This window comes from Amblyomma americanum, chromosome 2 (genome assembly GCF_052857255.1).
Source record: "Amblyomma americanum isolate KBUSLIRL-KWMA chromosome 2, ASM5285725v1, whole genome shotgun sequence".
In the NCBI taxonomy this organism is placed as follows: domain Eukaryota; kingdom Metazoa; phylum Arthropoda; class Arachnida; order Ixodida; family Ixodidae; genus Amblyomma; species Amblyomma americanum.
Window position 1 is genome coordinate 62633866 of NC_135498.1, and position 22658 is coordinate 62656523.

A 22658-nucleotide genomic window follows, 5' to 3' on the forward strand; every position below is an offset into this window, starting at 1 on the left:
TAGAAGTGGCAGTGGCAAACCGCATGCTTTCCCCTTCACTACGGCTGAGTGGCAAAAGAGGCAAAATGGAGGTGCCCTCCTGCGTACTGACCGTCAGATGCAAAACAGTTGAATGCCGCACTGGAAATTTACCGAGCCTCTCATGTGCCCGAGCGAGAGTGAGGGTGAAGACTGTTGCCACTTGGTGCACCCTCGCAGCGAGTGCCTGATGTTACCCCACGGAGATAGCGCCATGGTGCGGCCGCAGACATGGGCCATGCATTTTTGACCACAATTGTACCTGGGGAACCCAAAGGGCTCTCCAAAGAATCCAAAGGCTCCACAGAGCCCAGACTGAGAATTCCCTACCTTTGATCACATTTATCCACTATTTTAAGTGGTTAATAATGGAAGCTTTTTCATGCACCAATGAACAGCTGATACTATACTATGATACTAAGAATACTATAGCTTGTGGGTCCCTAACAACCATATTCCTCCATAATTAGCTTCTGATATGGCCTCCAATAATTATGCAATTGCTACCGACTCAGCAAGCAATGTCTACTTACTATAGTCAAATCTCGCTACTATGAACACCACATTAACGAATTTTTCAAATTAAGGAATTTTTTCAAAATACCCATTAAACTTCGAATATTTTCAATGTAAAAATATTTCAGAACTACGAATTTCACTATAGCGCATATTTCAGAAAAACATACGCGATTTATCCTGCCCTGTAAAATCAAGGAACATTAGTATTACAAATTCGGCTAAAATTAACAGTGTTGCAACCATCGTGTGAATCAGAAAATGCCGTTTCTATGGGCATTAGGCTCCGAGGGCAGTAGCTATCATGATCACCATGTCTAGTGCCAAGTGCTAGCGCCACCACAAGGCTGTGGTTTAATGTTCAGAAGCCTAGCAGGCCTATCTGCCTTTTTCTCTTTTCTCTCTTTGGGTTGGGTGTCGGTAACCGTTCAGTAATTGTTCGCGCGAGTGCTTTTTTCGTTGTGCATGATCTTAGAGCGAAGTTCGTGCATGATTCAACGATGAATGCAGCTAGCGATGGCACCAAGAAGAAGCGAAAACAGTTTTCGCTACAGAAAAGAGTGGACATACTGCAAGAAATTGATGCAGGCCAAAATAAAATTGACCTGTGCAGAAAGCGTGGCATCGCCCCAACGAGGGTCGCGACCATTTTGAGGGATCGAGAAAAGATCCCCAAACTTCACCGGGAGTCGCAACTTGCTCCTCCGAGGAAACGGTTGCGATTGGGAAACTTTCAAAATGTGGACGAAGCTGCTGTCACGTGGTTTAAAGATGCCAAACTGCGAAACGTTCTCGTGTCTGGCCAAATGCTGCAAGAAAAAGCGTGCGAATTTGCTGATGCACTTGAAATAACTGGGTTCGACGCAAGTGCGGGTTGGCTTTTCTGTTTCTGTCAAAGAAACGGAATAACTTGGCAGGTAGTCTCGGGCGAGGAAAAGGCTGCTGACAGAGAAGGCGCTGATTCCTGCCGAAATGATCGTTTCCGAGAGGTAGCTGAATCTTACTCTGGGGACGATATTTTCAAAGCGGACGAGACCGCATGTTTTTATCAGCTGCCGCCAGATCGGACGATGCACTTCAAAGGACAGCATTGCAAAGGAGGGAAGAAGTCGTGTCTTCACGTGACCGTCCTGCTTTGCTGCAATGCAACAGGCATGAAAAAAATTAAGCCGCTCGACATAAGCAAGCACGCAAAGCCTCGCTGCTTGAAGAAGGTTATGTCAGCTGTGTAAGACTACCGTACGAACACGCATGCGTGGATGACGAGATAATTGTTTTCCGAGTGGCTGATCAAACTCAACAACCCAATGAGGAAGAATGACTGAAGAATTATTTTGGTTGTTGACAACTGCTCAGCTCACATTATGAATGTTCGCTTGATGCACATTTGCCTGGAGTTTCTGCCGCCAAACAACATGTCTTTGCTGCAACTGCTAGACCAAGGCATCATAAAGAGCGTGAAGGCAGAGTTTTGCAAGCATCTTGTGCAGCGGTTGCTTATCAACCTCTGCCTAAAGCAGTCGACTGCAATAAGTATTTGTCAGGCAGTGGAAATGCTCATAGGAGTTTGGTGCAACTTGAAGGCCGCCACCATTAGCAACGGTTGGTGAAAGGCAGGGTTCCTCAAAGCATCAGTGCATCTTGAAGACGACCTAGAGGTGATTGAAAGCAACCCGGGAGACCTGTGGGCTGAGGTTGCGGAACTGCTGCCCACCGTCCCTTCGTTCCACGACTACGTGGACAGCGACAGCGCAGCACTAGCCTCAGCTGACTTGATAACCGAGGAGATCATTAACAGCGTTCGCAACATTTCCAGTGATCATGACCACCCAAAGGAAGATGACTGTGGGTCATGGAACACTGAAGAAGAGGAGGTCATATCGAACTGTGACGTTTTAGTGGACATGAACAAAGTCCGCACTTTCATCGCATGGTGCAATGACGTACCCGATGAGATGTTATGCAAAGTGGAAGGTGTAGAGGTGTTCGTAACCGGCCATGTGCGCTGCATGCGTAAGAAGAAAATAACTGATTCTTCAAATAAAACAGCTTTGAAGTGAGTGCAACATATTAATTTGAGAGCTTGCTTGTCTACACGCTTGTCTACTGCCGAGGTAGGTCATTTTCGTTCCTAGGTTTGACCACTGGCTTATAACTGCGTTTTTCATTACACTGATAATTTCAAAATAACGAACGATTTTCGGCAGTCCCGAGTGATTCATTATACAGAGATTTGACTGTAGCCGTTATCTCATTTCTCAACATTAAGGACAATTGTTATTGCGTCTGTCTAAGCTAACAATGTGAAAGATGCGGGACACGAACAAAGAACATGAACATGAACCCAAGGACATATAAGACACAGAACCATCACGTGTTTACCTTGCCCTTGTCTCACATCATTTGTGCTAATAGCTTTGTTCTCTCAGTCTGCCATACTAACACTATTTTCACGTCTTCTGGTCAGCGCTTGCCAAACTCATTCTCTGTTGCTCTACAGTGTTCCACGAACTCACTTGAGGAAGTTAATGATCTCTCGGCGCAACTGCTTGCCCAGACGGTGGTGCTGCTCCCGGCTCAAGCAAGTGCCTTGCAGAAGAGGCTGCAGTTCTTCTGAGAACTGAGGGAGCTTGTGCCCTTGCAGCCACTTGTCATCCTGCAAACAGGGAAACCCATTCCCACATACAATATGAACGGCAACATAACCGACCGTCATTTTTCTTCGTTTCAGCAAATGAAACAAATTTAAACGAACACCTTCTTGGCTGAACACAAGGAGCATGCACAAGGGATGCTGCCTGCAAATTTATGTGCTGCCCGATAATATCTGCAAGTCTGCGGCTACATAATTCAGAGGCGAGAATTGACAATGTTTACGCCATGCTGCGTAATGTGGGAAACTCAGCGACAGCAGTACTACCTGCCCGTAGTGGCAACACTTCACATTTCAATGTAGTGGCATAAATGAAACAGAAATCCAGCTCCCCTACTCAAAGTTACAAAACACTCCAACTCATGTCACCTTTTTACACCATCCCAGTTGCTGCTGAAATTGACACCACCAGAAAGGTAACCTCTGGTGAATTCTTTCTTCCATTTCAAACAATTGTACACAGATAAGACAGGTGGTGGTTAAATCAATGCCAGCAGGTATCTAGCATTGCCTTACCAACAAGGCCAAAAAACTATGATATTTCTATGATAGTGACTAGGTGCATGCAGATTATCAAGTGAAATAGTCATGAATTTTTGTTTCTTCATTGTCATTGCCTTGGAGAGAATACATTTTTTCAATTTTATCGATGTACTCTGAACAGTTGAAACTGCAGCCTTCTATCAATGTGCGATAGCAGTGAACCATGCTGAGCGCTCATGGAACACGTCGATGCACATGGAAGCAGGTTCTCTTAAGTCCTCGTCACAGTTTGCATCAGTGGTGTACTGGTTATCCGGGACATCGGCAATGATGTCGTGATCCGCAAGCTTTCTCGTGGTGTCAATATCGTTGTCCGTGGAGGCAAAGTCGCCTACGGCTGCCCGATCACAAACAGCACCAGGAAATTTGAACAACTGGCTCCATAAATCATCAAGATCCGTGATGGCTTCATCAGGCTCACTCGACAAAGAAATTGCTCCGTCTTCTTTGGGAAAACAGAGGTCAGAATGCCGGAAGCAGTTCTGTATAGTTTCGTTTTTGACATCATTCCACGACCTGCTAAGCATAGACAGGACACCTAAGAGGTCGATTTTTAGGCCTCTTCCAATCCTCAGGTCCTGCAGGAGCCATTCAATCAGACGTTTCCTACAACTAACCTGCACCACACAGATTATCTGCTGGTCCAAGGGTTGAAGCTCTGACAGTGTTCGGCAGTAAGAAGCGGAGTGCAACGTTGCTGAAACTAGCCTATAGCGGTGAGCACAGCCGCTGTCTACTCTACGACAAGGCAGACGCTGTAATCTTGGCCTACCAGGTCGTTGTTCGAAGACTTTAGCCACTTGGCAAAATGTTTGAAGATCATCCATGCTCTCTGAATGGACCTGTAGGTCAACGGAACCGGAAGCGCAACCTGCGAGCATCGCAGAGGCTTGCTTTTTCTACCAGGTCTCTTCTCCGCTTTAGCCCAAATGTCAGCCTCATTCTTCAAAATGATGCTCAGGCGCATTTCTCAGAATTTTGTACGCTGCAGTGACTTTGGATTTCTTCTCACCTTGTCAACTTAATTTTTAATTTCCAGTTTCATGGAAAAGGAAAGGTGCTGCTGTTTCAAAGCTGCCATCGTGGGCACACAAAGACCGAGAAAACCAGGCTGAATTGCCGAGATGGCAGCATGACGCACCATACGTGTGATCTGTGTGACAATGCGGACACAACTGGCACAACGTGCAAAAAACACATACATCTTCTGGTTGGCTGGCTAGGCGCCAGGCACCTGCATCAGGGAAAATCCGCGTCATTACTGGTCTGCGCATGCTACAAAGCACTACAACACCAACAGCACCCGCAGGTCCACGCGGGAAAGCTAACCTCCGGAGATGTACTGAGGAAAAGCCAGAGCCGACCAGAGTTGTCAAAGTTTGATTGGACCTGCAGGGAAGCTAACCCCCATAGATGTGAGGGAAAGCCAGGTTCTTCAGTTGCTTGGTGTTGCTGAAAGTCTCATCAGTGATTGTGACAGCTAATTTTTGTACGATGTAGCTGTACATTTTCCTATCTATACATTTGCGTCATAGCTTTATTGTGCTCAGAAATCATTCGACATAACGGAAAATTTGATCTAACCAAGTTCAACGCAATCAGGTTCTACTGTACTTTGGGTGACCAAGAGATGGTAACACTAATTCTGCTCATTGCTCATACATTAAATGGACAGTGAGGACAAGTTGAAGTTGGCCTGCATCAATAGACTACCATGTTCTAAAGACAAAGATGCCACTTTCACTGAAAAACGAAGCTTTTATAGGCTACAAAAAGTTAAAAAAGAATTGTAAAGCTAAGCTTACCAGCTTAGTGTATTAATCAGCGAAAGCAGTCATAGTTTTGGAATAGCCATTTAGACAAGCATTTTGCCATGGAGTTTACACCGTCAGCCATAAGCCTCGCCGTGTTCCTGCTAATAAGCGAAATCTGATCTGGATGCCTGTCCCCTCCCACCCTCTATCTCTCTGGACCTGCCCCGAGCAACTTAGAGTTCTTAGGAACTCAGCCATGAGCAGTGGGAGGCGAAGCTGGTAGGTAGGTAGGTAAACTCTTTTATTGCGCCCAAAAACAGGGGACCAGTCAAAGGACCGGTTGCGCTGACTTAGAGGAGGTCGGCGGGGATCCTTTGGGATGCCGCGGCCTCCACCGTGCGCTGGATAAGCCAGCGTTGGTCTGCTGGCTTGGAAGTACACAGGAGAGACTCCCACGTCTCTGGGGTGTTTGCGTTGTCTCTGTTGTAATGTGGACAAGTCCACACCATGTGTATGAGTGTGGCCGGAGTTGAGCAGTGTTTACACATGGGGGCTATCTGTACCGGAAAGATCCTGCTGTATAAGAGGGGGTGTGGGAAGCTGCCAGTTTGTAGTTTGCACCATTGGACGGCCTCGCGCCTTGTTAGATCGCGGTGTGCGGGAGGATATATGCACCTTTGGAGTCTGTAGTGCTGGAGTATGTCCGTGTAAGTGGTGAGTAGAGATAGTGAAGCGCGTGGGATATTAGTGTCAGCGGAAGCAGGGTGGCTGATCATACTCTCGGCTCGGCAGCTGAGATCTCGAGCGAGAGTGTGTGCCTGGGCGTTTCCGCTGAGCGACTCGTGGGCTGGAGCCCAAAGAAGTAAGCGAGATGTGGAAGAGGGTGCTGTAGAACGTAGAATGTGTAACGCCTGGCAAGAGATACGGCCAGCATCGTAATTGCGAATAGCCTGTTGAGAGTCACTGATGACGACTTTGGTATTAGGGTCGGCTAGCGCGAGCGCAATGGCAACCTCCTCAGCTGCGGTGACTGTTTCTGCATTGCGAATGCTGCAGGCTGTGTACCAGCTGCGGTGAGGGGCGAGAGCTACCGCCACCATCGCTGGCCTCGATGGATGGTAAGAGGCGTCCGTATACGTGACGTCCGGACGTCCGCTGAAGCGTTTCTCGAACTGACGAGCCCGGTCGGCCCGTCTCTCGGCGTGGTGTTCCGGGTGCATCCGTTTGGGAATGGGAGGAATGCGGAGAAGCTGGCTCACACAGAGCTCCCCTTTCAGTACCAGCAGATCAGTCAGGTCTGGAGGGTCGTCTGTGATGATGGTTTACCAGACCTCAGCAAACCACTGGCGTAATTTCTCAAAGTCAATAAAAGTTTGCTCTCTCTTTCTTCCAGCACTTGCCCTCTCCCTCCTCTCCTATAAATGTGGAGAAGACGATTTCCCTGCCAACTGTGGCAAGTGGCCTTCGAATAAAATTAAATTCAACAAAATTAAATTAACATTGATTAAGGTAAATTATATTAGTTTGGTGTCATGGCTGAAGCTGCAGATTCCAGAGAAGAATGCAGAGCTGTGCTAAACCAAAGCTATAACAGCTTTCGCTGTGAAAAACAGAATGCAAGAGAAAAATGCAGTGAGTCAAGAGTGCAGATCCTGAGACAATACTGGCATTCACTATCAAATGGAAGTAATTGAGTCCCTTTCAGCCTTGACGTTGTGAGTTTCAACCAAGTGCTATGAAAATTTTAAAATCCAATTTTACTAGGCATGTGCAAATGTTCAATTTCAAAAACGAATTGAGTATGTGTGGTATTCAGTTTATATGTTCAGTTCGAGAAACAAATATTTCAGAATTACTGATTGTACGAAAATTACAAAATAATCGGCAGTGATCGAACACCGCACCGACTTCCTTAAGTCCAACCGTGGCAAGATCGCAATATGTGGGCAAATTCAGGCGAAATTCTGCAAGTGGGCTTTCCGACATACAACATATGATGAGAACAAGATGGCCATCCACAGGCTTCAAACAATCACAATGCAAAGTGCGTGGTTTCTTTGTTTCATTCTTATGAAGTGTGCTACACACCTAACACAAACAACAACAACCATGGCTCTCGTCCTGTCACGTTAACTCTTCAAGCATCAGCTGCGACGCATCGTTTGGGTCAACTGCAAAATGCTGGACAGTCCGCTTGCAGAATTTCATAATTTAACATGGGGCTCCCCGATGGGGATTCAAGTTGAGATGTCATCGGATGGACAAAAGATCAAGCAAAATCTTGCCTACTGATGGTGCATTGTTACCTGTGCACGTCTGATGTGTGTACAATGGCAAGCGTGATGGCAATAGCAGGAGCCACTGCCACTATGACAGCTTGGCCATGCAGTTCTGGTTTCTGAGCTTCGCTGCCAGCCCACGACGACAGCAGCTATCGGCCGTGCATTTGCTGGCAATCCGAATACAGCAGCGCACCGCTTTCAGACACCGACTGGTGCGTCACTAGTCACTTCCTTTTCTTTTTAGAAGCGGCTCATCATTCCAAAGAAAATGTGCATTCACCTCGCTTACGTATGCACTGTTCTTCCACTATGCCAAAATTGAATTCTCATCACGGGCTTTTCTCTGTTTGTGTGATGGAGCATCCTCATAAAGCTTCCTCGCATTTTCCAATTGTAGGCAATTTCACTTTTCCACGTGGGGTGGAGGGCATTTAATAACACGGCCATCGGATGATTCGGGTATTTTTATAGGTCCAGTAAGTCCGAATTAAGGAGATTTTACTACCCATCATGTTACCTTTAGTTCCCAAAATGTGTCATTCATGGATTTGATATTGTTACTCATTTTACGTTCCTACCATAGTACATCTAGGATGCGCGTTGCTATGATGTCTAATCAAAGAGTACGCATTTCTGCGCATGTGATGTTATTTTTTCGGCATGGTGCTGAGTGTCTAAGTGTGTTTATTTCGGGTTCAAAACCATAGACTACTTTGAAAACAATAAGGACAACAACATTACCCTATTTATTTGCGTCTGATATGTACGTTTCCCACTGAACAAACATTTGAAATTCAATTCAATATTCAAAGGCATTTTGTCTGCACATTCGTATTCAATCAGGATGAAAAAATTTTAATATTACCACACCCTTTATTTTTAACAAGAACAAAAACTGGATGCACAGCTGTTCTGAGTGTCCCTCTAACCATGGCACTGTGAAGCATATTAGACAGTCAAAAACACCAACAATAACTGCACATTAGCCACAAGAGTTGTGCAAAAGAAAAATCCTAGTAACACTTCCAGTATCAGCAGATTCCAGTACACAGTAGCCTCATTCTTGCTGTGCCATTCTTATTCTATTGACACCCTAAAGAGGTCCATGCTCGCGTAGGGGCATATCTACTGCGTGCTTCAGCAGAAAGAGACCAAAAACTGGCAGTTTGAACAGTATGCCACATATGCTGCTTGTCCTAAAGAGCATCCCACTTGACCGCAAAGCCGCACAGACGTCACCTCTGCGATCTGCACCTATGCAGCTATAGTCCCACGTAACTCAACTGTTGCCAAAGGGAACACGTGAAGTAAGTTCATGGTGGAGACTCAAGCATGCTGCCAGGGGGCACTCCACAGAGCACAATGTGCATGTGTGTTCCCTGTAATACTGGTCTTCTGTGCGCATGCTCCAAACACATTTGATGCACTATGCTCTTTTGCGCAATTTGCTGTTCAAATGGAAAAAATAAGTCATTGCAGCTCTGAAAGAATGCCGCAAACAATTCTATCTCAGTTTTGTTCAGGCATTTCTTGGCACTTTCTGGCTATGCTGATGTTGTCTTGGCTGCAAAAGGTGTATTTTTTTTCTGGAGAAAAATCAGTTTGAATAAAGAACTTGCCTTGCCTTCTTTTGTCTCGTTCGATTCACACTCTTTTATCAAGACTGAAAAAGACTCTGCAATCACTCTTAACAAGTGAACTTGGCCTTTTCTAGCTTGTAAAGGTTCATATTCAGCAAAAGTAGCGCATTCATCATAACTCAGTAATTGATCGATACAGGTCAACTTCAATTTGTCTCCAGTTTCGGTTTAAGAAGAAAAACAACACTCCTGGATTGCCACCGTGGCTGAATGGGAAAATAGAAGGCATACCGTGGGCAATATAGATGTTGAATGTGAGGCTAGCCGGCTATCATAGCCTGTATCCACCATAGAGTCAGCAGCCTCCTGCGCCTGCAGGTTCACCAGCTCATAGCAACTGTCCAGACCGTGCAATGTCACCACACCATCACATCCTTCATGCAGACAGTCAACAAGCATGTCCTCCAGTGGTTCTTCCTTGACCATGACCAAACCTGGAGCCCAACAGAGCAGCTGCTTCAACAAGGTCACTGACACAAACAAAGACATAAACACCAAGACAAGCTGAAATCGTGAATAATGTGGAAAGTTTCAAATAAATTCTGGAGCTACCCCTAAACTAGGCGGTCTAAACTAGTCTGCATAGAAACCTTGGGATCCTCGGAAGGCTGTTTCAGTTCTCTGAGCACCTAAATCTATGCATGCCTTATCCCTTACATTTGCTTTACCCGTTTTAATTTCGGACTAATCATGCCCCAACTCACACACTGCCACTATAAACCAGTCACTATTAATCAAACACGGCAACTTTTTTCAAAGGCCCATGCATCCGCATGCCCTTCTTTAAATTTTCTGTACATTTACATTATTGACATTACTTATTTATTTACATTTACCTTATTTACATTTACAGGGGCAGCAGCCAAGGCACACAGGGGTCCTTAGCCCCATCTGACTCCTGCATGGCTTCCCACAGGCAAGAACATCATAAACTCCCGTAGAGACTATCTACCTCTCCTCATCATTACTAATTCACAAGAAGCATATGGAAACATCATCGACATCAGCATAACTCCCACAGCAGCCAATGTTTCCCATAGGTACCACGGGAGAGAGTATGACATTTTTTGGATTCAGTCACGTCAATATGCTTTAAGACAAAAGAGCAAACTTGCTGGCTGCATGCCAAGCATTCATAGAGAGCACAACTGTACGCCACATGAAAAGAAATGGTGTCCACTCAAAATGCAGCAAGACATCAACTACAGATTCACCTTGAGTTATTATTCCGACAAGCCCAAACAAGAAACTTACAAGCAGTCTTCGGATGGCCCACAATGTTTGGCTCTTGGTAGGGCCAATCATCAACATGTAAATTTCACACTGAGCAACTCTGCACACATAATTAGAGTCTCCCAGGAATGAAAAAAATCAACAAATTTTGTTACCAAAATCAAAAACAGGAAATCCCTTCCTGCCTTCGGAACAGAGTGAGTGACTTTATGTTAAGTTTAGCTAATTTCAGCAAACCACATAAAAAAACAAAAGGATTACAACTGCATCCCAGCTACAAACAATGACACAATGACCCTCGACATGGGGTCTCTTATAACATCAACTACCAAAGGAAGTTTTCTTCTTGCAGAAATGTGAAGCTGATGGCACAGGCAAATAGCTAGTTACCCCATGAGAGCAACAGGCTGCTTGTGAGCACCTTGATCGTTCAACTCTGGCATGCCAGCATGCCTCTTGCGCGGGCCATCGGCAACAGAGGTTAGGCGACCACTGCACACGCCAATGGCGGGTGGTTCCTGCTCGACCAGAACCAAACCTAATGCACAAATGGCGCAGTTATCCCAACAAATGCCATGCTGGTGCCACAGTCAAAGATAAAAACAAGTAGGCTGCCAGTACGTATCAAGTAGCTGTGCAGAAAACTACTAGAAAATGTACACAAATTCAACAAACATTGTAAATCTGTTGTAACAAACGCTATAAGCTGGAGACTAGCTATCCGCTGTCGCCAGCTTGCCTCTTTCACAGGATGGTGTTATGGAAAAACAGAAATAAGACATGACAGGCTCAGTTTGTTTAGAATGTAATCGCATCACACATACCTAGTAAGTTTTGCTATGTTGTGATCTACGTGTATGTGAGGACTCAGCCCACTTACAGCTCGTGTCATTTGCAACACAAGGATTTCATAACACTGACATATAAGCCTCATAATACAAAACGTCATGCAGATACAGCTTGTTTTAAAATCTGACAGGTTTGTTTTGGTTGCTTTAGTATTCATATTTCTGTCATGAAATGCTTCTCTCTAGAATTTTGCTTCAATGTTCTCCTCAACTTAGAAGCTTTATGGCCTAATGTAACTGTGCAGAAGTTTGTTTCCACAAAGGCACAAAAGGAAGGAAAGCGAGATAGAAATGTGAACAGAAAGGCAGGGGGGTTAACTAGACGATGCCCAGTAGGCTACCCTACACATGGGGGAATGGAAGGAGGGATAAAAAGGGGAGAGACGAAAGGAACACTTTTCCACGTGTCTGTTAGACCACTACTAACAGGTACACAGGTCACACACTGAAAGTTTACAATTTTGAACTCAATCCCGAGTCCTTCAAGAACTTGAAAAGCACCTTCACAGCTGTCCTCTGCGATGAAGGTTTAGTCCAAAGACGAGCCTTCATAAACTAATCCCGCAAAAAATTAAAAACAAAATAAAATATTTAGAAAACTCAGTCCACAAGATACAACAGCAACTTTCCAAGTGTAGCTCTCTCTATATTCTTTGAGTAACAATGAATGCGACTAAAGGAACCATCAGACACGTTATGATTAAAAAAACAAAGCAGTCCACTTTGTAGTGGTGGAAAACAAGAATACTAATGATTCCCATACAACACGCATGAATAAAAAGTTTTCAAGCACAGTTCAAAACTGCACTGGCTTGCATATCTGTCAATTCCTTTCACTCAGAATATACTAGCAGTAGCTATATAATAACAAAAATAAAATGCATTACTTTTCAACCCCTACCCCGAATTTTCACGTATTTTTGTCATAATGCGTGCAAAGTCAAATCAGAGGCTACATAACCCAGCAGTGAGATCAATGCTCACTGATGCACAACATTGTAATCTTTATAAGGCACATTGTAGCCCCTATACAGGAATTTCAATGCCATTCTCCTCTTCCAAAAACATCCCCCCCCCCACCCGAGAAAAATTCCAGTACCCCTGTCTATAAAGCAAGGCTGTTAATGAAGTACTTACTAAACTATTGTTGCAATCAACGCCACCACTACCAAATCAGGGCTTTTTCCCATGCTTTGGCCTAGATCTTAAAAATGATACCAAGGCCTTGCACGAACCCATTCATATTTTTTTAGCAGCACAAGCACAGTACAGTGGAGGAGAGGCAGTAACACATTTACTCACAAAAAAAATACAATTCCTCCACCCCCCCAAATTTACCAAAAATTTTGAAAGGTGCTGTCATTACGTGCAGCAAAAATATGCATTAGTAAAATTTTATATGTTTACAAACAAAATAACCAATCTGTTTCTTGACTGTGCACATAAATATGGCAGCTCGTGACATCACCCACATGCAAGTGCACTTGGATAAAACATTTAGGGATGCCAGAACTGGGGGTGGGGGTTGGGAGGGGCACTTCCTGTACCATTGACCTTTTTATAAATGTAAATGACCATCTACATGGGCTGAGCCCCTATAAGGATACTTTGTGATGCGCCGAACATCAGCACACCCCACTTCCCGTCCTACTTACATGGGCTGAGCTTCCCGTATAAGAATACTTGCAGATCCCCTACCCCGGTTCCCATGTACATGAAAACGACATAACAGCAGAAGCCGTGCCAAACATCAGTACCACATGTGAAGGACAGCAGTTGTAATACCACTATGCAAGCTAGCCAACGCAATGAGTTCGGTGTGAATCAGCGATGACGTATTTTTTGATATGGGAGTGGTAATCTTACAATAAGTGAGCTTTTTCATAAAAACGATTTGCTTGCTTGGCCTACTGCTACACCAGCATAGATTAAAATGTCATTCTCTTTTATTCAAGAAGGTAAATGACCAATCAATACCTTCCTACAAGAAAGAACAATCCATATGTATTAAACAAAAAAAAGAAGTAGTCGAATAACCTAGTAAAAGTAGCTTCAGCACAGACTTCCACAGACTTCAGGACCACAATGTCTCTAAGCACAAAAAAGTGATTCCTGTATTCTCACCGTCAGTATAATACTGCATGCCACGGATTAGTCAGATATCAAAATGAGGAAGGCTGAGGTACAAAACGGGCTGAATAAGATAACACAAAATAACCAATCAGAGATCACAGTGTTTCAGGCGAGAATTCACAATGAAAACAGAATTATCCCAGCAGCAAAGATTCAGTTAGTTCCATCAAATCCCCATGAGAAAGTGATCTCGCAGCTTGTGGTGTCAGCTATCGCATTTTCTGGGATTTGGCAATAAGGACCTCCAAGCCATCTCTTGCGTTGCACTGCGTCCAATTCAACAGCGTCATCTGCACAACAAAAGCAAAAAAAATGACCACCTATGGAGGTGGTCACATCTCTCGTCAGACGTTTGACCACCAGCCTAACATGTTGTCAAGCACTGGGTATATTGAAGCTGCCAGTGGAGTGCTCCTAAATAATTTTAAAAGCTTGCAATTCTTATGCATGCACCAAAATCGCATAGCACGTGGATATCTACTTTGCCTCCATCAGAATGCAACCGCTGTGGTTGGGATTTGATCCTGTGACCTTGGGATCCGCAGCCAAATGTCACATGCCTGAGACACTGCGGCAGCTTAAACATATTATTCGCAGATAATTTGTTCATTGAAAAAAAGCTTAGTACAAGCCACACGTCTGGTACTTTATTTTGCAAGGTACTAACTCTATTGTAACTTGGTGTCCATTTACTGAAGCTAACAAATGCTCGGTTTATTTATTTTGACTGAGTTCATTGTCAAGAGCCATTACATGCAAGGCTATGTTTGAAGGCTTCATATGTAATACTTTTAAGTGCACGTGTATATAGTGTGCCCAGATATGGGTGACTGCTTTCACCAGCATACCACTGCTGTCATTGTACAACTATATTTTAATTTTTATCAGAAGATGAAAAACTCGTATCTATCTCTACCCCCTCACAAAAAACAGGTGAGCTGGTAAAATAAGTAGAAGCTGCCACAGATGGTAGCTTACTCTTAAGCATCATCGGCACACGAAAAACAATTATTTATCCATGAGCAGCTATACGAAGCAAGGTGACAACTTGTGTCTGCTCGATGTAGCACATTCGACTGTTTTATATGGGATGAGGAACCACAGTGCTGCGATACAGAGATGCTAATGACACGTGAAAATAAAGCAGTGACCATGCTTTGAACTTTTCGGAAGTCGCAGCAATTTCCTTCAAGAGAACTGCCTAAATCTGCCTCTAATGAAATTGTCATTTCCTAATACTACGTATACACGTTTCATAGACGTGCGCGAACGAGATAAACGTGTGAGGGCCAAGCAACCAACTGCAACACTAATATGACCAAAGTCACGCATCTTCAGAATATAGGAACTGAAGGCGTCAAGTTCACGCTTTCAATACAACAGACAATATAACAGAGAGCGCTTATCACTAGCTGATAATCTCCGTTCGCTATCACACATTGGCATCCATGCGAAACTAGCCAGGACACGAAAACAAGCCGACATTGAGTAAAACACTCGTTGAGAATACTGGGAGCTGTAATGCGAGGCATCACACGTAACCCATATGTCGTCACAAGCTTTCCGTCCACACATTCTTAGCCACTCGTAACATTCGCCGCAAGACCGCAACGGTTGAGGAACCACAGCAGTACAGCAGATCCACAATGGGTGCAGCACTTTCTCGATGTGTTTCTGTCAGCGCTGCAAAGTTCTTTCCTCGCTTGCTACCTCTCTTCAGCTGAACTTCACGCCATGCAAGAAGTGTGACTGTGGTCACAACGCAGCATGACACAGTGACAACACAAATAAGCAAGCACCACACCTTCCACCCTGACACACATGCGCGGCACGTGCGCACGCGACCACACGCGACTTCTATGTTATGGTTATGTTGTGGACCGTATTATTGTCGGGCGCCTTATCTTGACGTCTCATGCGCAGTTTCAGCCGCGGTAGCGCAGACAGCGGGCCCGAATTTTAGATTTCTACTAGAAGCATATTGAGAACCTTTAAATTGTTCAAAGTCTGTGCCACCAAAAAACAAGAAGTCATTTACACATATGTGTTTTGCGATTTGTGTTCATTCGCGATTAAGATTCCACCACTGCTTTTTACATTTGCTAAGAGCGGTCTTTTCAAATGCAGTTAACGTGCCTTTGCATACTTGTCGTGATCTAAGACTTCTCGTCCGGATAGTACTAGCAGTATCTATTTGAGTTGACAATTAGCCCTTTAAGATACAACATGCTTTAGTAATACCGCGGCAGATCGTCATGGCCGAGTGACCACGCTCAGTATATTACTCTGACAACATATGCAAGTGAGAGCGAGTGCCGGAAAGTAATCAACAGAAGCGAGGATGATGCGCTGAGTAAGATCCTTACTGACCATGACAACTGGTCTTTGAGAATGCCGGCACAACTACGTCAGCAAGCACACGAAAATGGTGAAACTTCCGATATTGAGGTGCCCTCATTTTCATTTCAGGCTGGTATATTTCCTTGCTTCCTCCGGTATCTGTGAGACATGCAGTTGTAACTGCTTTTTGTTTCCAACTGCTGGAATCTTTTTGGACTTACGCAAAGCATTTGACTAAGTTGTGCATATTATACTGATTAGAAAAATGAGTCACTATGAATTGGGGAAATCGCATCGGACAATCTGATAGCAAGCTATCTCAGCAACCGACACCAATGCAATGTGGTCCAAAGCGTAAAATCAGACAATGGCACCGTCTTAACAGCTGTTCCACGGGGCTCAGTTTTAGGTCCGATCCTATTTGTGTTAAACATAAATGATATAGTTACCTTCCCCCAAGCAAATTACATTGTAATCTATGCGGACGACACGAACGTATTTTTTTTCGGCAACACTGTTCATGAGATGATACAGGCAGTAGAAAATGACTGACTATCCGAGCTGTCTACCTGGCTTAATCGAAATCAAATTCAGTGGAATGTTAGCAAAAGAAAATTTGCGCTTTTCAGAGCAAAAACAGCTGTTTTGAAACTGATATTTCGATATCATTGAAGGTTCTAATCTTGCTTGAGAACGCACAATGAAATTCGTTGGTGTCATTTTTGAGCCACACATGTTATGGACAGACCGCACAGATTACGTCTGCAATAAAAGGTAGATCGCTCTGTTGGTATTATTACTAAATTTCGAACGGTTCTCCCAATCGGCGTAAAACTACAGATATACTATTCTTTAGTTCGCTCTCACTTGTACTACGTACAGTTCACTCGTATGGGGTTCTAGCACTCAGACAAACAATACAAAGCTTTTACGTCCGCAAAGAAGAGCTATTCGGGCTATTGAAAACACTCCCGTTTCGGTAAACACTGCCGAATATTTCGTGAAACATAACCAGCTCACTGCTGATAAAGTGTGAAGAAAAAAATAGGGATTCTGAATCAGAATTAAGCTGGCGAAAACAAACACACAGAAATTTTGTATAACCTACCTGACTCATATCGATTATAGTTTTCGGCATACAAAATGCAACATTTCAAGAGCTCGAACTAATTACGGATTTAAGATATTGAGAAACCTTATACCGCATCTGCTTGCGACCTTCCCGGCCATTGCAAAATTAATTACAAGAAAATCTAGTCCCAGAAAGATTTAAAAGCGTGTCCAAGAAGTATTGCTTGGTTTATAATAGAAAAATGAAAGTACCATTATGATGCTGTTCCTTGTTTACGAAAAACTGCCTCCTATTATCTTGCTTGTTTCGCGTCAACCGTTTGGAAGTTTTTTTAGTGTTCGTTAGCTGTGAAAGCTGATAAATATTTGCTGCATTTGTATTCTCAATTATGTAGTATGTGAGCTTGTTGTTTATGCAGTGCTACAATGATCATTTCTTTTTTTTCTTCTCTTCTTGTAGTCCTCACAATTAAGAGTCCTAATGCATGCGATACAGTGTTTTAGTGTATAAGCATGTTTCATTGTCCAAGAACAGCAGGCCATTGTCAGGCGGGAAACCACCTTTTGATTGCTTTTTCTTCATTTACGCGATGTAAATCAGAACTAACCAGAATAAAAGAAGGATACCGCACCTAGAAAGAAGCATCGCTCACAAAAGCTATAATGCTCGCCCTATATGGGCAACCACGTTGAATGTTCAATCCACATCGATCCACAAGGCGTTTGAATTTTGTTTAAAAGCCTGAACATTTAATTCTTTAAATGCTTTCCTGCTTCTAAATTGTGCTTTTCCTAGCCTTTAAGACAGGGGGGGGGGGGGGGGGCTTCCTTCCTGCATTATACAGGCGCATACTTCAGAAAAAACGCTGCCGAAAACAGGGAAAATACGAAAACCTTCCGCTAAAATCACCGTCCGCGTAAGCAGTATAGGAGGTCATCGTACGCGTCAACGACAGGCTTGGCGGATTAAAACAGCCGGCTAATATTCCGTTCGCATAGGGAAGTGTGCACAGGCGGTACGATCAATCTCAACAGCGTAAAGTTAATGATCTTTTATTCAGTGTCACTTGATAGCCACATAAAAGAAAAAAAAGTTTTGATTTGTTTCAAACACTAGAGCATGATTTGGTTGTTCGCTCCGTCGACCATAACAAGCATATACGATGTTATAGGAGCTCAGAGAAATCGACCTCCGTTTACATCTGCCGTGGAAAGTCCTTGTTCACTTGATTTCCGCGTCTAGGAGGGCTTCAAACTGTTTTATCGCTTCCAGGAGTTCCTGCTCTTCGGCCGCGGTCCGCGAACGGCGCGACCGAGAACGCGAACCTTCCCGGGACTTTTGTTTGGCGCCGCCGGTAGTGGATCCGTGCCCTTCCGACGACTTTCGTGCCGTCGATCGCGACGCATCGGTGCTGCTCGGTCCTGGTGGCCCCTGCCGGGACGAATTAGACCAAGAATCTGGCGGGTATCCGTTGAGCCCTGTCCCGGCTTCCGGTGGTATAAATCCAATCAGAGGTGGTGCTCCCATCATTCCTAAAAACGGTCCTGAAGGCTGTCCTCCGCCCTGCGGGGGAGTGGGGTCGCGAAGACCATATATCGGTCCACTGCTGCTCTGTTCCGCCTGACGCTGGGGAACTATTCCTGGTGCACTGGGACCATAACTGCTGCTTCGGTTTGCCCCTTTATCTCGAGCAGTTGGAGGCATACCGCCACCGCTTGGTTTGGTTTTTTCAGAGGAACGACTCCCGTAGACGGCTCCATCTGGTTTTTCCCAGCCCGGGCCCTGAGCCGTTGGAGGCCGTGGTGCTCCTCTTTCTTGTGAGGGTGGTCTCCCTTCTTTGTGTGAATCTTTTGGCAGCTGCCAACCAGACAGTCCAGCAGAGGGCGGTTGGTATTGTCCAGTAGGTGCGGAGCTGTGATCTGGCTGCGGGCCTGCGCCGGCTGTGCCGGGCATGTGCAAGCCAAATGGAGGAGGTCCTGGGTTCGGTACGTTTTGTCGTGGACCAAAAGATCCGTATGGGGGGCCTGGCGGGCCACTTTGTGCGAAGCCTGGTGGTGGCTCTGTAGTTGAGAAGAAAAAGATTTATAGGCTGCAAATGTTGTTCTGTTTGATAACGAAATCCCCGAGACAAAAGTAAAACAGAATCCCGCCTCCTCATTCGAGGAGAAATTACGAAATATATAAGCCCAACTTGTATGGCAGTGGTTTATGCTTCTTGTCTTGTATGTTGTCGCCTCCGTTGGCGTTATAAATACTGTTTTACAACCAATTAACCAAGTAAAGAAAACAAGAAAGAGTTTCCTGGTGCTGTCTTTGATGCAGAAAAATAAAATGGATGTTGAAAAACAGTACAGCAAATACAGCAGCTCGTTTCCCTCGGCATTTTAGAGAGAGAGAGAGAGAGAGAGAGAGAGAGAGAGAGAGAGAGAGAGAGAGAGAGGGGGGTTTATTGATAAGAAAGGCAGAGAGGTTGGCCTGAAAAATAAATATCTGGCCTTCTACTCTGCTCTGGGGGACGGGAAGAGGAGATAAAAGAAGGTCACGATGGGGGACGATGATGATGGGAGGAGGCAGATGAAAAACTACTTAAAAAAAAGCACACTTTCTGACATCACAAACGCGAGACAAGGTCAGTGTCGCTCAAAAAGCGTGAGAGCGCTCGCGTTGCGTTGCATTTTAGAATTTCAAATCAATATTCGCTTGCACAGCAGCCCACCGCATTGATATCATCTAGAGCAGCCCCCACCATGGACATGATTTGTGCACGACGCCCACCATACCTTTGATGAAGGTCACTGGGTGGCGTGCAGGCGAAAGAAAGCTTATAATTATGGGCAACCCAATTGACTCTAATGAAGAGTGTAGAGTGTTTATCATCGCTGCAGCACCAATTGTTTTTATTTTTCTCTTTTTCCTTTGTCATGCGCGTAACCAAGGCAAGCGCCCGTACCTGTTTCCGCCCCATGAGCGTGCACCGAATGATCTTATCGAATGAAATTCTTTTCCAGGCAGCACCGAACATTAGAATAAGGTTACGAAAATGTCCTTAAATTGCACTAACGTTAGAAACTGCGTCGGAACGTTGCATTAAGATTAAAAATTAACATGGAACGTTATAGGTTATTTAGAAAGCATTAACATTGAAAGCAAACATTATTCTAATCCAGACTTTAAGTAGCATTATACTGTTAGAACTTATTAAATAGTGTTATTATTATATCATAAACTTCAGTATAACGTTCGAAATAAACATCGCTTTAATAGAGTCTCTAAACGTTATTATAATGTTTGCGTTCTAACTATAAAACATTACAAATGTTCACTGGTTTCTAGAACTTTTCCCGATGTTCTTATAGTAAAGATGTTTTTCAACTAGCAGTAATTTCGGATTACATCTCTTAGACAGTACTCGCCACAGATTGCATGCACCACCATTATTTGGTTGTAACCCACTCGCCGTTGTCACTCATGGGACACGCCTCGGTAATGGGTATATGAGCTTGACTCCTTTCCATCCTTTCGAGCTGAGTGTATATACGGGTTGCCTGTTGTGCTGGGCAGTGGAGCTCAAGTGTTGCCGTCGTCGGTTCTTGCAAAGCATTGTAAGTTGTGTGTCGTCCCAACGGGCGGGCTTGCAACCCTGCACAAGTATGCTTGTGCAGGGTTGCTTTCACATTTTCGAGAATTTTAAGTTATGTTGCTTAAATTTTAAGTAATGTTAGCGAAAGATAATTCGAAAGTTTATATGTAACATTATGGAAACGTTAGAAAAAAGGACATTAAGAACACTGAATTAACATTTGACCAAAACAAAATTGTAACATTGCTGCAATGCTACGGTGCTGCCTGGGTTTTCAGTGCTTTGTATGGAAAGAATTAGTGCTCAGAGGTCTACACCTGGGCATCAGCAGTCTGTGTCGGGTGTTTGCACCACGCAGTTTTTTCAGATACGGGTTCTGGCGTGGGCCAGTGTGATGTTAAATGGCGTGACCGTGTCTGGTGTTCCCGTCAGTCCGGGATTCCAGACATGGTTTCTGATGCGTTACAGGTAGTTGTGTTCTGGTGTGGACCAATCTGGTTTTCTCCGGTGTGACCGGTCGATTGTTACCAGCTCTGGTGGGCTTTGATTCAGAGTTTCCTAGTGTGGTTGGTACACCGTGCCGATGGTGCAGATGCTCCACTAAAGAGGCATCCATGAAGAGATTTATTTTTACCTATAGCGAGTCTTCATAATGATGCTGCATGTTTGTAATTAAATAGATGCAAATATTTGATTTTCGATTATCGACATAAATCAAACAGGGGCTTTGCATATATCTAGCTTACGAATGGACAAACAAATGACTTCACGGAACAGTCGGCAAATAGCGCGTGATGTAACCCTTATGCGCACTTGAAGAACCAAATAATGAGCACTTAAGTCGGACACAAATTAAGAACGAAGTGGCTTTTCCCCCTTCCAGCCAATGGCGTCGGCCGACTCTCATGAAGATGAAAGAGGATAATCCCTTCCATCTATGGTTGTGGATAGAGCCCTCTCTCCATTGTGGCACCGCTTCCTTCTTTAGTCGCACTAGCAGGGTGATGAGAATCGGTCGGCGCCATTGGCTGGAACGGGGTCCTTGACGGGGAAAAGCCGCTGCGTTCTTCAGTTGTATCCGAATATAATTAAAATTGATTGAAGTAAAAAAAATATATAATATATAGGCAATTCTTAATCCAGGTGCGTTCATTTTCTCAAAGCGCCAACTGGGGTTTATATAGCACGTTGGATAACTACGGTATTTAATATATATAATAACACATTTACACAAAGGACACTGACCACCTGCGCTGAGCTTTTGTCGAGATGTGACCAATTCTCCGCGTGCGGCATTTCATGACTGTTCAGCCGTGCAGTGTTGGACACCGCTTGCTACTAGGGACACCACATATAAAGAACCTACTGTGCTATTTGTCGCGGTATGGTAATTCAAAAGCGAACGTTGGGCTGAAAGATACAACGCGACAAAAGGAATTCCCCCTGAATGGCACTGCTCTATCATCCGCATTCATGCATGTTCTGACGTATAATTCGTCTTGGAAGAGCGTACAAGATGTTCTCGACCGCCCCAAAAAATTTTTATCGGATACGTGCTGATGTCAAAATACTCACTCATCGAACTGCTGCGAGACGGAGAAATATGGCTACGTGCAGAAAGCCCTTTTTGAGAAGGTCTCACAAGAAAACTTCGGAGCCGGAAAAGGCCTGTTGGGCTAACCTGTTTGCGGTGGTACGGCGAATCCAACTCCGGCTGGAGGGCCGCCGGATTGCTGAGGGGGCCCAAAGCCAGGTGGGCGCTGGTAGGCCATTCTCTTTTCGCTGTTGGCGCGAGTGAAAACACGAAAAAGTTAATACTGACGCCCATACGCACAAGCGCTCAGCAATGAGGCGGCGTAATAAAATTTTATCCTCTGTTTTGATGTCTTCATAAGGTGCTAGAGTACACCGATGATGTTAAGGCTGTGGTCCGGATTTGTGAAAATAGCTTCGCTAGTGCATGTCCAAAAACGCCGTGCATAAGCATGGAGAAAGAATAGGCAAAAATAGCTATTTCTTTTCGGCGTTCGGTTCCTGTTGTACGTG

The 22658-nt window shown here is 44.5% G+C and overlaps 2 protein-coding genes across 5 annotated transcripts in view; both read right to left on the reverse strand.

Annotated features, from left to right (window-relative positions):
* Positions 1-15496, reverse strand: part of LOC144121325 (uncharacterized) — a 31534-nt gene extending 16038 nt beyond the window's left edge. Inside the window, exons 1-4 of one of the 4 annotated variants that reach the window (XM_077654493.1) lie at positions 13612-15496; positions 11030-12003; positions 9638-9840; positions 3051-3190 (exon numbers count right to left, since the gene is read on the reverse strand). In XM_077654493.1, coding sequence (XP_077510619.1) covers positions 3051-3190; positions 9638-9832 — 335 coding nt within the window. In that variant the 5' untranslated portion in view covers positions 9833-9840; positions 11030-12003; positions 13612-15496. The other 3 variants (XM_077654492.1, XM_077654494.1, XM_077654491.1) reach the window with 3 other exon arrangements.
* A 2572-nt stretch (positions 15497-18068) lies between these two features.
* Positions 18069-22389, reverse strand: LOC144118624 (uncharacterized). The gene is made up of 2 exons (XM_077651507.1): positions 22294-22389; positions 18069-19092 (listed from the first exon to the last, which is right to left on the reverse strand). Exons 1-2 carry the CDS (start codon positions 22382-22384, stop codon positions 18254-18256), a joined length of 930 nt encoding a protein of 309 aa, XP_077507633.1. The 5' UTR covers positions 22385-22389; the 3' UTR covers positions 18069-18253.
* Positions 22390-22658: the final 269 nt, after the last annotated feature.